The 14,351-nt window shown below is 41.8% G+C and overlaps 1 protein-coding gene across 1 annotated transcript in view; it reads right to left on the bottom strand.

Annotated features, from left to right (window-relative positions):
* Positions 1-14,351, bottom strand: part of pcdh19 (protocadherin 19) — a 48,561-nt gene that overhangs the window by 10,995 nt on the left and 23,215 nt on the right. Inside the window, exons 3-4 of the mRNA XM_085373368.1 lie at positions 11,012-11,070; positions 9,050-9,222 (exon numbers count right to left, since the gene is read on the bottom strand). Of these exons, the coding sequence (XP_085229494.1) occupies positions 9,050-9,222; positions 11,012-11,070 (232 nt within the window). The remainder of the gene's footprint in view (positions 1-9,049; positions 9,223-11,011; positions 11,071-14,351) is intronic.

Raw genomic sequence — 14,351 nt, 5'->3', positions numbered from 1 at the left:
CCCCTCTCCATTACTCTGATCTCCCTCTTTCATCAATAGTTTATATTCTGGGCTACTAGCAGCCGCACAGTACCTACCACTGTTGAGGCTGACTCAAAATGTTCAATTACAACACACTGAGCTCATCTCTGCAAGGTCATCTCGGGGACAGAGAGGGGAACACTGACACTAATTGGTAAATGAAAGATAGTAATGATAGTGCTGGTTTTCTATGACTTCCCTTTAACCTCTGCTTAACTACTTTTAGAGTACAAATCCAGTGCGCACAAGCTTCCGTGTTGTTTTACAGTATATGCAAAGTCTCGAGAAGAGAAATCCTGCATTTCTAAAAGTAAAATGTTACAGAATAAATCATTCTCGCTGAATATACATGAGGAGAGCAAACTATGGAAATATTATGGCACTCTGCCTGAGGTAGTAACCTTTTTGTTGCCACGACGGAGAAGGACGACATAACTTTACATATTACCGCTACATATTCCATCTGAGCTATAATGTTGTCAGGAGAAAGAAGGTGATGAGAACTAAGATAAAAATCAGGATGGAGAAGACAATGGCATCGGGGGTAGACAGTGAAATGAAAGGAAAAATAAAACAGATGAAATCTCAAATGGATTAAGGAGGATGGGAGTGCTGTGTTTTTTTCCCACAGAAAGGAAGTAATAGGGGTTAAAAAAAGAAATGCACATCGCTGCAGCACAGGAGACCCCCCCTCTTCCTCCCTTACCCCAGCTGCAGTGATAAATGTCTCTTTGTATTCTGGACAGAAAACTGCAGGCTACAATGTACTTGTCAAAAGACAGCTGATTTTCCCCTTAAACAGAGCAGAATATATTCTTAATCTTTCCTTTCACACGGGGAGAAGATAAAAGAAAGGCCTCGTGCCAAGACACTTAAAGCCCAGGAAATCTCCCTCCATTCACTACACGTTTGTGTGGCGCGCAGTTATGAATGTGTTCCTGTGTGTACAATATACGTGTTTGCAGCAGCAGGTGTAGATATAGCATGTGCAACTGCATGCTGTTTGTACTTTTCCTAAATTTCTCAGCATCCTTAATCCCCGCAGTGAAGCCATAGTTCCACTATGAGGGCTCCTAAATGGAAGTCAGTGCTACAGGTAATGGAGCTGATTATAGCTATCTGGGCTGTGGGCCAGCTGCCAGACTCTGCCCTGCCTGGAGGGAGCACAGGCCGCCTGGTGTCTGATATCCTGGGATCCCTGTAATACAAGCCTTGCTTTGGCAGTCACTCTGTGACTATCCTGCCCACTTCCAGCCACACATCAAGGCTCCTTTGAGTTTGTCTATGTGTATAGTATGTCCTCATCAGGCTGTTTACTCAACAAAGTATCAGACTGGAGTCGTACAATTTCAGCAGCAAAGCTGTGGTAAGTCATGCTTTCAAAGGACTTTTGTGGGCTCATGATAGGACCTCATGTTGTCAACAGAGGATCAGGCTCTGCTGCAGAATTATAGTATCAGCTGTTTTCTAAACAAAGTGTAGAATGCTTCTGGTGGCGAACTTACTCAAACAAACTGCATTCCCGACACAACACACAACAATGGCTAATCAGCTGGGAATGCATCCCCCCCCAACATAAACCTTTCAGCTGACCAGCAGCCAGTAGGGTTAACACAGTAATCCCCCGCCCTTATTTCCACTAAATTTCACAATAAGGATATTTACCGCAGTGCTGGGCATCAAGTGTTAAAACATGGTATGCTAGTCCCATTAATTTATCGTTGCAGGTGGGACAGCACGGTGCAACAGGTCCTTACATTTAAGTAAATGAAAAAAACATCAGTGATCACAACAAAAGACTAAAAATGCTTAAAGTCCCTTAAGTATAAAACATACTCTGTAATACTATGAGTGGTATAAACGGAGGTCCACTTCTATTTTATGACATGACAGCGCCATGATTAAGACTTGGTTAATCAAAAATGTGACTTGTGACAAATGCCTTGGTATTTCTTTGTGATGCTCTTTGTGATCTTTGTCTTGAAAGGTGCTGTAGAAATAAACTTTTACTTTACTTTACTAGGGGAGGTTTAGTCATGAAATCCCTGGGGGGCACTTTGTCGTAATGTCTTTACGTGTACCACAACAATCTTTTGGAATTTTTTTAAAAAAAGGCCTCTTTGTTAAATATTGATATTAACAGCTCTACTCTCTACAGATTTTGCTGCTCTAAATAAAATCGCTTATTTTCCTGACAAATTTCCATAACATCTCGAGAGCTTTGTCCGCGGTCAGTTGTTGAAATGTCACCGTCGCCCTTGTGAAGAAGTGACAATAACTTTTACTTTGCAGGTAACAAAAACACGCAGCAACCATGGAAATTGGAAACTGAGTACATTTAAAGGAGAAATTACATTTTGCATTTGCTGCATTATACTGTGGCGGGGGTTGTGGGTGAAACGTGCAAATAGGGCTCTTTGTTTTGCTGAGTCGACTTTACATGAAAATAAGGTGAGATAGTGATCTCCCAACCCCTCGGGAGAACATCACAAAAACGTGTCAAAATAAAGATACAACAATAAGCTAAAACATCAAAAAAGCTCCAAAGCCCTCTGTTTTTATGTAAAAATTAAATGCCTTTATTCTCAAGGCCTTAGAGGGTTTTTTTTATTTTAGCTCATGTGCCCCTTACAAAGAGCACCACAAATGGATGTTTTTTAAATCCAGGAAGGATTCAATTCAATTCTGAAGATACTGAAAAAGATAAATGAAAAAAAGGGTGTTATCTTAATTTTTAATATCATTATTACATCGTAGAAACAACAAAAAGTGAAGTAATGAGCGGCGTGCTGATGTCACCCTCCAGAAAGATCGAAGGTGTAAAATGTTTTAATTCTAGTTATATAATTACAAAATGATTCATCGTACTTAATAACATCAAATCGATCAATTGGCAATTGATTTTTTACAATTTCATTTTAGCACAAATGAGGCTGCAGTTGTTTAGTCATACAGCCCCTGTTTTAACACCGTGTTTAAAATGGCTTGCGGTGCAGGAGAGGTTATGGCATGTGGTGATCTCAGAGAATTATAAGGACAATATCGCGGCTGTAAAAATGGCTGCTGCCTCGGTTCCTCAAACGAGGACCAGAATCAGTCAGAGCCACAAAAAAGCAGGTAGACTGGAGACACGCACACCACAGCTCGGCATCTTGCAATTCACTCTATTTCCCCCAAACTTCTAGTATTTCACTCTTGTGCCATCTCTTTATCTTTCTCCCTCCTCTCCCTCTCTCTCGTTCCCATTCTTTCCCTGATTAACCTTTAAAGACACACACTTGCAGCATCACACACACTCAACACGCTGTGCACACACTCTCGAACAGGTTTAAAATTCAGGTACTCTCTCCTCTCTCTTTATTACACACTCGGCCCCCATCAACTTCTGCACATTACCTGTTCTTAATCTCCCTCCCTCTGTCTGGGATCATCCTGATCCCCCTGTTTTCCCATCTGCTGTCGATTGGGGCCCAGCTTTGCTAGGTGTTCAACAAACTTGGTTTCTGCGGAGATTATTAACACACCTAGCATGCCACAGCATCATGAATAAGCAATGGAGATCCGGAGCCCTATTTTCTCTCTGCCTCTGTGTTTCCTCCCTCTCTCTCCCCCCTCTCTCTCTTGCCCTGCCGCGTTGTGAACTGAATGCCAGGATTGTCTAGAAAATGAGCTGTCAGTGGAGGGCCTGCAATGAGATACATCAGGCTCATTGTGAGCCCTAGAAAATAATGAACTATTCCCATTTCTCTCTCTGATATGTTCAATACGCTATCCATGACAAGTGCAAAGAGATAAGCAGTCCCCTCTTGAGCTGATTAAATACACTGGGTATATTCAGGAGAGCTTTGGCAGAGTGTAGGTTCAGGGGATGCCATTATAGAATTATAACATTACTATATGTTTGCAGTTGATGGTGGAAATTAAGATCCTTTGCATGCCCTTTTTGTGTGTGTCTGCAGTAGCTGAGAAAGAGCAGCTAGAGGTAATGTTGCTCGCAGAAATTTAACAAAAAGCACCACGTTTTCTTAAATTCCTCTTTGGGTGTCTTTGCTGTTTGTATATAAATTGTTGGAGTGGTTTAGGCCTCAGGATTTCTTTTAAATTAGAGGACAAATAAGAGCAGTGTTTTCAGTACAGATTTAGACTCTTCTTCACAGTGTGACACAGAAAGAAAATCCTCAGACCTTTTTTTAACAACACGCAAAAATTAGGCAGCTGTTTTACATTATTAGGTGTAATTTCAATGTGACAGAGCCAAGACTTCACAGTCACCGAATTTTATTCAGCGACGTAAACAAGATTTAAAAAAAAAATAGAAAGAAATTTAAGCCCAGACGGACACAGCATGAAATTACATCTTTTTTCTTTAATTCTCCGCAGCTCGGAGGCAAAAATCTACATCCAGGTTGTTCATTACAGAGTTCACTACACCTGCTTGCAAGCACTCTCTGGTGTGCTTGAGCATGCAGTGTGTTTGTACTCTATCTTCCTTAATGCTTGTAATGCTCTGAGCTCTTTGTCACTGTCAGCCATTTTACCTCCACTGGTTCCACATTAGATTAGACAAATCCAAATCAAAATGGATGGTCCCAGTATAGAGTTTATATGTTAATCTGATCGTAAAGTATCATAACGCAACACGTGTCATTGCCAGCCTGAATTACAACAAGGATTTTGATGCTTAATTCAATCAAATGTTGTTTGAGAATCAGTCAAACCCTCTAGCACGTTACCTCTGAGTGAGAGAAAGGGAAAAAAATCATTCCCACCTGTCACAGAGATTGTTTCTTCTTTTCCTCTTTTTATTTTCTCTCGCTAAGACTGCTTACTAGACTCTCAGCTCATCTCTCAATCTCTGTCTCCCTCACACACAGACTCTGGCTCGCTCTCCCCTTCTCGTGTTGTCAGCACAGCCCTGTTCCTGTTGCCTTCCTGATTCTGACACCTGTCAGCATTTTCGTTAGTAGATCAGAGAACTGCAAACTAGAAATGTTCCCGTGGTGAATTTAGGGCAAGTTTGCAGCAGGAACATGTGAGATGCCTTTACTCTTTCTTTAATTCAACAGGGAAAGGGAACTGCTTGACTGGCACAAAGTTGGGAGATGTGGGCTGGAGATGTTTGCAGTCAGTAGATGGAAACAGAAGAGAAAATAAAGATGGAGAGACATATGGAGGGAGAGAGAAAAAGCGAAAGAAAATCAATTAGGAACAGTGAAACCCTGTGGATCTGCTGATGGAAGAAGGGAATACGGAGAATTTTGCAGCCCACGGAGGGGGCTTCCATTCCTGGGTTCCAGCTTCAGGCACACCCCCACAGGGAGCTAACAGATAGATGAGAGATATTCTCTGGAGGTGGAGGCCAAGGAATATGTCAGAAATAAAAGAGGCCTGTTCCCTGCTCTGGCTAATTGAGCAGTCTTAGATCCCTTTGAGTTTAATAAGCCAAGAGAAAGTGATTTTATTTGAAGAACACTTACACGTTGACCTGGATACAATTCCAAAAGTGAGATCACAAAAATCTAAAGCCACAGATCGGACACTGTAAAATGACATCGTGCCCCCACCATTCCCCCCCGCAGAGATAACTCGAGCGATTTAGCGTTACATGAATCTTAATCCTTGAAATCCACGGCTCATCCATATCCATGTGAATTAAAATGTGAGCTATGACAATCAAAGGATGTCAAAAAAATAGATTAAGCCCCCTTTCTCACAGCTCCTTTAGAGTCGTCTCCTTTGCTTCTCCCTTGACACTAATAGTTCTACAGAGCTAAAGCTAGCATGTCGCACATTTCAACCAAATCCCCCCAACTTCACAGACATGCCTATAAAGATAACGAAGAATTCATTTTATATAGCTGCTCTTCTCAATTTATAGTTGCAGCGATATCATTCATTTCTATTCTGTTGGCAGATACGAGGGGGGCCATTACATGTTAAAGATATCTCTTCCTTTATAGATTTTAAGAGATTTAATGTCATTTGTTCTTCAGATACTTCCTTAATCTAATCCACTGGGTGAGGATAGTTAAGGTCAGGTTTTCAAAAAGAGTACATACACACGTCTTTTTAGATTCTTGGCAGCGATTCAGCAAATTCACTCAGATTTAAGTTGAAAGTCTCTTCACAAGCACTTTGCTCAAAGTTACCTTGGTATTTGCTCGTGCAGGAACAATGTTGTTGAAAAGGCATTACTGACAAAAAAGGCATACAACAGATGGACAAAAGCCAAATATGAAACTCCTAAATTGCTTTAGGTGGGGAAAATGCCCGCGTTGATATGGTGCCGGGCTAGTTAGCAGCTGAATCTCATCACGCGAATGGATTCCCGCATGAAAGTCAACAAGATGACATGGATGCAGGGCCGTTGTGTAACCGTAACAGATTGTCTCCTGGGCAAACAACATCTTTACATGACACTGGGAATAGTAAACATTTGCACTGTAAAAGCCCGAGAGTTTAACCCTACCTCCCTTCCTTTTGTTCTCAGCGCTTATCAACACAAGAAAACAGAACAATAAAAAACACACAAAAAACAAGCTTCTTCTCTCCTCAGCTTGTGCGTGTTGTTGTCCTTTGGCAATTGTAGTCTCTCAACATGTTTTGTGCTTTTGCTGGCAGGAGAGGTGCACTATACAACACAGTTACTCCCAGAAGACATCTAAACAGCAGGGTGTTTAGTGAACATGCCTATTTGTTTTCTGAAAATTCCCTCCACTCACTCACCAGAACTGGCAGATAGTGTCCATTTTTGAGCTCAACTACTTCTATATTGTAGAAACCTTTCTGCCTTTGTACTCAAGACACTTTAAGCAGAAGGGGAGAAAAAAAGCGTGAAAATGAAAAAGCTGGCCTTCTCCTGAGAAACAACAACAACAAAAAAGAAGAGGATATTGTCAAATCCTGATACGCCAGGAGACAGGACCATGCATCATGGCGAACCAGCCCATAATGTCATCCTACCATGCCCTTTACCCGTGTAATTAGACCGTTGAGATTGCAATAGAAAGATGATTTCATTTGGAATGTCATTATATTTCCGCATGCGATCTTTGCCCAATTTATTTAATAGTTATAACCGCCCTCTCATTACTTTGTGGTGTGACCACTGCTGCAGAATGACTACCAAAAGCAATGGGAAAATAGATTCCACTGAGGTATTTTGTTGTCGCTAAAGAAAAATCAGAGGCCAAACGTGAGTCTGGAGCTAAAAGCGATTAAATTAATAATAAAATAAAGAAAAACCAAACCATCAAATTGTAATTCCAAACAGCAACCTCATTATCATCTATTTGTTCTGGTCAAAGGAAAGGACAGACACTGTGAAATAGCCTGTTGTTCTGTTTACCGGCTATGTGGTGCTGCATTACAAATTCAGGAGGCATGCATCCATTTGGCTGAAACAGATACAATCATTGGTGGTGTTAATGAAAAAAGATCTGCCTCAGAGAGCTCTCCCCACTCGTAATATTCTTCATGTACATTACTTCTAATTGTCTCCAATAATGAGATCCCACTACTAGAAGCATTTTTTAGAGACCCAGGAATTTTTTGCAGGTTCTGAAGTAATTACAGCTGACAACCACTAGTCAGCAGATTCGCTTTTCACTGTTCATTATCGTCTGATGCCACCAGGGTAACACCCAGCACAAGCTGATTCTCTGGTCGTCATACTTCCTGACCCTATGTATTTCTCGGCTAAGTCATTACAAGGTGTGAACTACCAGCCAGGAAGGCATATCCACATGCACGACTCCATTCTTGAACAACGTAAAATGTGGGCTGACTAATGTTATTATTACCCAGTCGAACAATATCAACAGTGAAACTCGTTAGTTAGATATGCCAGGAACCGACAGGAAAGAGCCTACAGATATCCATTGCCGCCTTTTCAACCACACACTTCACAGTCCACTGACAAAAATAGACAGAATAGATAAAGAATTTATTAAAAAAAATCACATAATCTTCATTTCTTTGCGCTTTTTTTTTTTTTATAAAGTCGTATTCCTTTTCGTTATCTCTTGCTCATTAAAATTTTTTCACTATATGAAGCTACGAAAGAAGAAAGTAGAGTAGTGAGAAAGTACACAGCCTTAGTAGGACAGTGTTAGAAAAAAAAGGAACTAAAAACATGTCAACGTTAAATGAGGAAGGAAAACCTAAATTTGGCATCAGTTTCCAAATTGGGGCAAACGTAAAGTTCCGATGCAAAGGATATCCATAAGAGTGTCCTCAAACGTCCACGCTTTCCTCCTCACTATGAATGAAATTCCTAATGGGGCTATCCTAAAATATCTGCAGCGTTTCACACACTGACTCTTGCGCTGCCATTGCACCTGTGCGTGTAGTGCTTCCTTTAGGACTTAAATACCCTCAGGTGCATATAGTAACATCCTGGACTCCCAGACAGCTATATCCTGCTTTTTTCCCCTCTATCTCCCTCTAACTGACCCACTCTCTACTTCAGTCTGACTGGCAGTAGTTAAGAATGAACATGACCCTTACACTGACTTCTGCCAACCAAGCGGATGTCTTTTTAAATGGGGAGTCAGAAATGAAACATCAACATTAATTCCCTGCTAAATGATCCAATTGAATAATGGATGAGGGCACATGGAGATATGTAGATTTCCACCTTCTACCTTTATGAGCCTAATTGCTGCCATTCAAGCACATCTGAAGTCAGCTCATCCTCAACAGCAGACATGGCTACTATCAGTCAATAACGTTGGCTAAGCCTGTATCAAAGGGTAGCCTTTGCCGTCACAGATCCCTCATATTAGCTGTACTAACATCAAAGACAAAAAAACCTGTGATGTTATTCATATACTTGCACATTTGGGACTTCCAATGGGTAAATGCATCTTAAAAGATGCTCCGGTAGCATAAAAACAGTCTCAGTGGCACACAAAAATACACATTGGTCTTATCTTGAAACTTGAAACACATCCCAAACGATGTAGCGATCCTCTAAACACACACAGTGCGCACACACATAAACACAAACAGACACAGATTTTCTTACCTTGGTCTGGCAGCTGGCAAACATTAGGAGGAACAGTCATGTTCAGCACGTCATTGACAGCCGTGTCAACATAGTGTCCCCTCTGGACATCATGTTCGCTGTCGGTCTGGTCGCTCTCCTCATGGCCGCTGTCCTTCAGACTGTTCCCCTCCAGGTCCTTGAATGTCGATGTGCTACATGGGGGCCAGGAGGGAGGAAAGGGAAATGTTGATTAACTGTCACCTCACCTAAAAACATGCTCTTTTTCATCCATCTCTAATGTGATGGTTTGTGACGACTTGTCTATCTTTCGCTTCGTGTCCCTTTTTGTGCTTTTTGTTGCTTTCTTTAACCTGGTGCATTTCCATCAATTTAAAGTGGATGAATACTAATTTACACTGGCTCTAAGTCTAAGTTAAGCACCACACCTTTTCAAAGAACAAAACCTCTTTCCAGCTTCTGTTTGCACTTCCATGTAATAAGAAGGGCGTTTAAATCTCCTGACAGCCTTCTTGGATTAAGTGGACATTTTTCAACTTCATAGATAGCAAACCAGCCACAGGATGTTTCAGCCAGGGACATTTTGGATGGATGCACTGACTTCAAGGACATCGCATTGAACAAACAGGAGGCACTCACTCACTACAATCAAACAAATACTGCAGTAATCAGGAATTCCTGGAAGGAAGATGGATGTAGAAAATGCTGGAAGCATACAAACTGAGCATCTGCCTTGTTTGGGGCTCACAGTCAATAAAGAGGGTGGGGTGTGGGGGCACAATCAACAGCTGCACAGTAACAGCGTGATTTCCCTTCACTTGATTTCCATCCCACTGGAACAAATTCTGCTTTACAAACAACACTAAATAGGGGTGAATATATGAACACGTGTTCATGCACGAGAGAGAGAGACAGAGGGGAAAAAACATGAATGAGTTTATGTAAAGACAGACGAGGGTGTTAGAGGTTAGAGGGGAGGAAGAAGACAGACTGAGGAGAAAATGAAAGTAAACAAATGTGCACAAAAAGTGTAAAGGAAGCAAAGGACAGTGCAAGGTAGCTGCATTCCATAGTGCGAGCCTCACATTCTCCAGTGTGGGAGAGAGGACTGCAGTGGAGGTAATGCTGGCTCTCTGATGTTATCACTGTAATTGCACCTGTCCCAGACCAGAGGCTCCCTGGCTCCTGAGGGGATTTCTTTGTAGTATGCTGCAGAGGCCCACACTTGAATGCTCTTTGTTTACATTAATGCAGGGATTCTTTTGGGGAGAAATTGCCATAATGGGTTTTCAAAAGGCTGGGATGGCCTCAAACAAAAGGAAGCCTGGAATGTTCTATAGCTGCAGGTAAGAAGGGAGAACTATAGTTTACAAAGTGAGACTGCTTACAAAACCCTCTTTGGCTTGAGGGAATTATGAAACCCATCCCAGTCTCCAGTCCTGAATTCCTCAAACCCTAGCCAAGATCTTGGTTTGGGTGAGCTGAATATCAATGCACAATGAAAACATTTATCCTTCTTTCCCTGACAAACGGGAAAAAAGGAGGCAATTATGGTCCATTCGTGACTGTTTTCTTTAAAAAAAAATATTTTAAACATAATATGACGATTAGGTAGTAGTTTCTTTTTTCCGTTTACCTGATAAAATTCAAGTTTATGTGTAATTAATGAAGCAAAGTGCATAAGTGTATCACACTTATCTGCAAATATGAAAATCATTACTTGCAGATTCTGCTGCCCTGTGTAATTTAATAATCCGAAAGTATGACTTTGTGCCTCATCCCAACAAGTGTCTACTAAACGCATTATTTTAGAGTAATACTATTTATCCTAAAATCTTATCCTCCCCTTGCAATTATACAGAATGAAGAACATGCAGGAACACATGAAAACTACTGCAACGGTAGCTGTGCACTCATTAGATAAAACAATTACAGATAACAATGGTAATGAGGTGCTGGTAACAATTCCTAATCAAGACATACCTTTTAATGAGGTGGGCTCTGCTGTTCACGTAACTGGAGTCAATGGAATAATTCTCCGTCTGTAAGAGAGTGATGGCGGAGCAGGTGGGGTGGGGGTTGTGGTGGAGGGATGATGGGGGCAACAGAGAGAGGTACTTTTAATAATGGAAGCAACCAAAATAATGTTACCAGTAATTGGCTTTCAGTAGAGATGTTATTTTACACAAAGGCCCTGGTGAGCAGCCTCGGCTTTCAAAGGGCTGAATCCTATTCTCTTTCAAAGCACACACACAGAGGGGCTGACTGGGAGTTGAGAGCTGAGGAGAGTGCTGCAGTGAGCGCAGCCTCTCTTCTCCTGTTCACCCTCCCTGCTCTCGATCCCTTGCTCCCTCCCTCCACTGCCGGTCAGCCCACTGTCTTTAAAATGGAGTCATAAGGGAGGACAGACTATCATGCAGACAGAGGGAGAAGAAAAGTTTCCCTCTGAACTCTTCACTTTTACCATGTTTGAGAAGACATTAATGTGGATATATTAAATAAATAACTGCGAGAGAAGTAGATGAAATTAAGAATGTACCAGGGGAATCTTAACTTTGCAATTGCAGATGAAAAGGCTTTCAGAATATGCATGCGATAGATCTCTGACCCACATTAGAGAATGCAGTTCAAAGAGATCTTACATTCATTTTTTTTCTTCCCAACATTTATTTAGCAAGGATAATGTCTGACGAGAAGAGCACACGGGCAGAGAAACTAGTGTAAACTAAGCAAGTAGACCCTCCCTGCATCTGCCAAGCGTCTACTTACACAAGGTAAGATGCCCGAAGGCCATAGGATATCAAATCCTCTCAAAGGACACGCTCAGTCCTGCAAAAAGCCGGGACGTGACCCTTTTGACAAGGTTTGATAAGATGCAGGTATTTTCTCCTAAAAGAAAGCGAGGCCCTTCACTTAAAATTCCATTGTGCAGATACTGTATCCTGATAACAGCTGAGTCCATGGCTGGCTTCCGAGGAAAGTCTACAGTGTACCGATATCAAAGCCCCGTTGAAAAAAGTCACCCTGATGGTAAGAAAGGTTAATGCTGGCACCGGAGCGGAGTTGCTTATTATCAAGTGAGCTGCACATTTGACAGAAGCCTGCTGTTGAGGTAGCAGTGGCCCTGCAGCTGTCATACGTGGTGACCAGACAGATTTGGATTAAAACTCAGTGTGCAACTGTGCGAACACTCTCCTTATTAGATGTTAATGGGGTTGAACATTTTGAACTTTTTCAACGTCTGAGTGGAAGTGAAACCCCAATGCAGATGAGTCTGTGCGGTGAGGTTGGGAGGGGCAGAGGAAATGTCAAACATCAGTCCCAGTTTTCTTGGATTTTTTTTTTCTCCCAATAAATAAATAAAAATAAATAAATAAAAGCGATGCTGGAAGATCACAGCGTTTACCCCTGGCGAACGGCTCCTGTGACCTATTTGCAGTTAATGTTAATTTGTTCAGATTGATGCCATTCTCACCTGGCTTTAATTACAAAGTGTGCCGTCGTTATTTGTCAGAGTCTGACACACGTCGTGTCCCTACAGTGGATAAAAACGTTTCTATAGCACAAGCCTGTTTATCTTTAAATAGTCTGACGTGCACTACGTCTGTCTTAAATAAGCACAAGAGCTCCTGCTTGCCTTCTCACCTCCTTTATGCCTCATTATTTTTTTTTTTGCAGGAAAAATGCATGATAATAAGCAACAGTGCAACGTGGGCTTCTGATTGGGGTTTGTTAAATTATGATGCAATATATTTATGCGCTGAAGGTTAACATCATTCCTTTTCCCTTTTACCATTTACCCCTAATTAAACTTTAACTCATTAAAATGGGGAAGATAATTCATTAAAAAAAGGAATTTAATTAACATTTTATTATTATCCCATAATTTGAAGCACGCAGTGTTTGTTCCTTTGTATTACCCCTGACTCCTTTTGTTCCTGATCAGCTTGAGTCTTTTTTATATCAAAGGTAACCTGTAAACCAAATAAATCAATAATTAAAGATTTTAAAGTATGCTATTTTTCACGGATATCTGCGTAGTGCTCTATCAGATTGTCTCTGCGCATTGCTGTAACGATTCCAGTGCAGATACTTGATCTGCTACTGCGTTACATTATTACCTACGCTGCATTTTGATCGCAGTGTACACGCATTAAACTGCTTCATCTGCTATAGCGGCTGTGCATCCAGGAAAACAGAAATGAAAATGCAAGGCGTGAGTAACAAGGAGAAAACTTAATTTAAACGACAAGATAGAAAATTTTCTTGTAAATGTCACCCTGGCTGCCGCCTGTAATTGGTGTGGTTAACATGTTCTATGTGAGCATGCCTTAGAGAGGAGTGTATGCCGCTGCTCTCACGCTGTCCCTGTACTGAAAATGAACTGTATTTTTGATAATGCAAATATCAGATAATGATTTTACATCAAGCTCTTTCAAGAGTGTACAACGCAAAGAGATTCCTCATAATATTCTAGTCGATAGTGTTGCATCACCATCTCTTCCACATCAGCTCTTCATCCACTTTACAGCTCCCCATTAACCAAGAATGTGGTTTATTTTCTCCACTTATCAAATTGTTAGTGGAATTAGGCGAACGCCTATCATGTGAAGGCTTATTCTTGTCCACTGATGAGTCAGTCGGTAGTGCCTATTCTGAGGAATAATAGCTTGGACTTCCTGTAAAGAAATGTAATGTCTTCCCCCACATTTCTAACCACCCTCAAATTGGAGGACATGTCAATATATCTTGCTGGGAGGTCAGGTTTCAGGCAAGAGGATGAGGACTGCTTAACTACAGCGAGGATGCCACAAATGGCTACTTAATCAGGTTGGACAATGTGTTGTTGTGATTTGAGCGGCCCCAGTTTGGCGGCCAGAGCCACTCTATCCCCATAATTATTGTTCCGTTTCATCTGGAGGGCTGGAGGCAGGAATGTAGTCCCTGGTGTCGCCGGGTGACTGATAGGTAGTGTCAGCATGAGTGGGGAGCGGAGTGAAAAGAGAGTAGAGAGGAGCGAGAGACGGTGAAGATGGGAGGAAATGGGTGAGACTTGACCTCTGGGAGACTTGCTGTCCAGTTGCTGCAGCCCAATAGCTTTCCCCTTTTCACCCCTTGCTTCTTTCTCTCCAGCAAAACCCGAAGCACAGGGACGGTGGACTTGCTTCTCTGCAGCTGAGAGGAAAAGCAATCTCCTCGCCTAGTTGCTGCCGTAAGATTTGATTTGCCTTCCTCCCAGCGTGACAATTGGTTCTGCAGTCTGGATGCAAGTGTATTCATTGTGTGGGGGCATGGGAAGCACCAGAGAGAAGAGGAGGAGTGG

Source organism: Diplotaxodon limnothrissa, linkage group LG2, assembly GCF_057381915.1.
Source record: "Diplotaxodon limnothrissa isolate DT_005_m linkage group LG2, D_limnothrissa_male_GT1.1, whole genome shotgun sequence".
NCBI lineage: Eukaryota > Metazoa > Chordata > Actinopteri > Cichliformes > Cichlidae > Diplotaxodon > Diplotaxodon limnothrissa.
The sequence above is the reverse complement of the archived record's forward strand: the minus strand, read 5'-3'. Positions and strand labels throughout refer to the sequence as shown.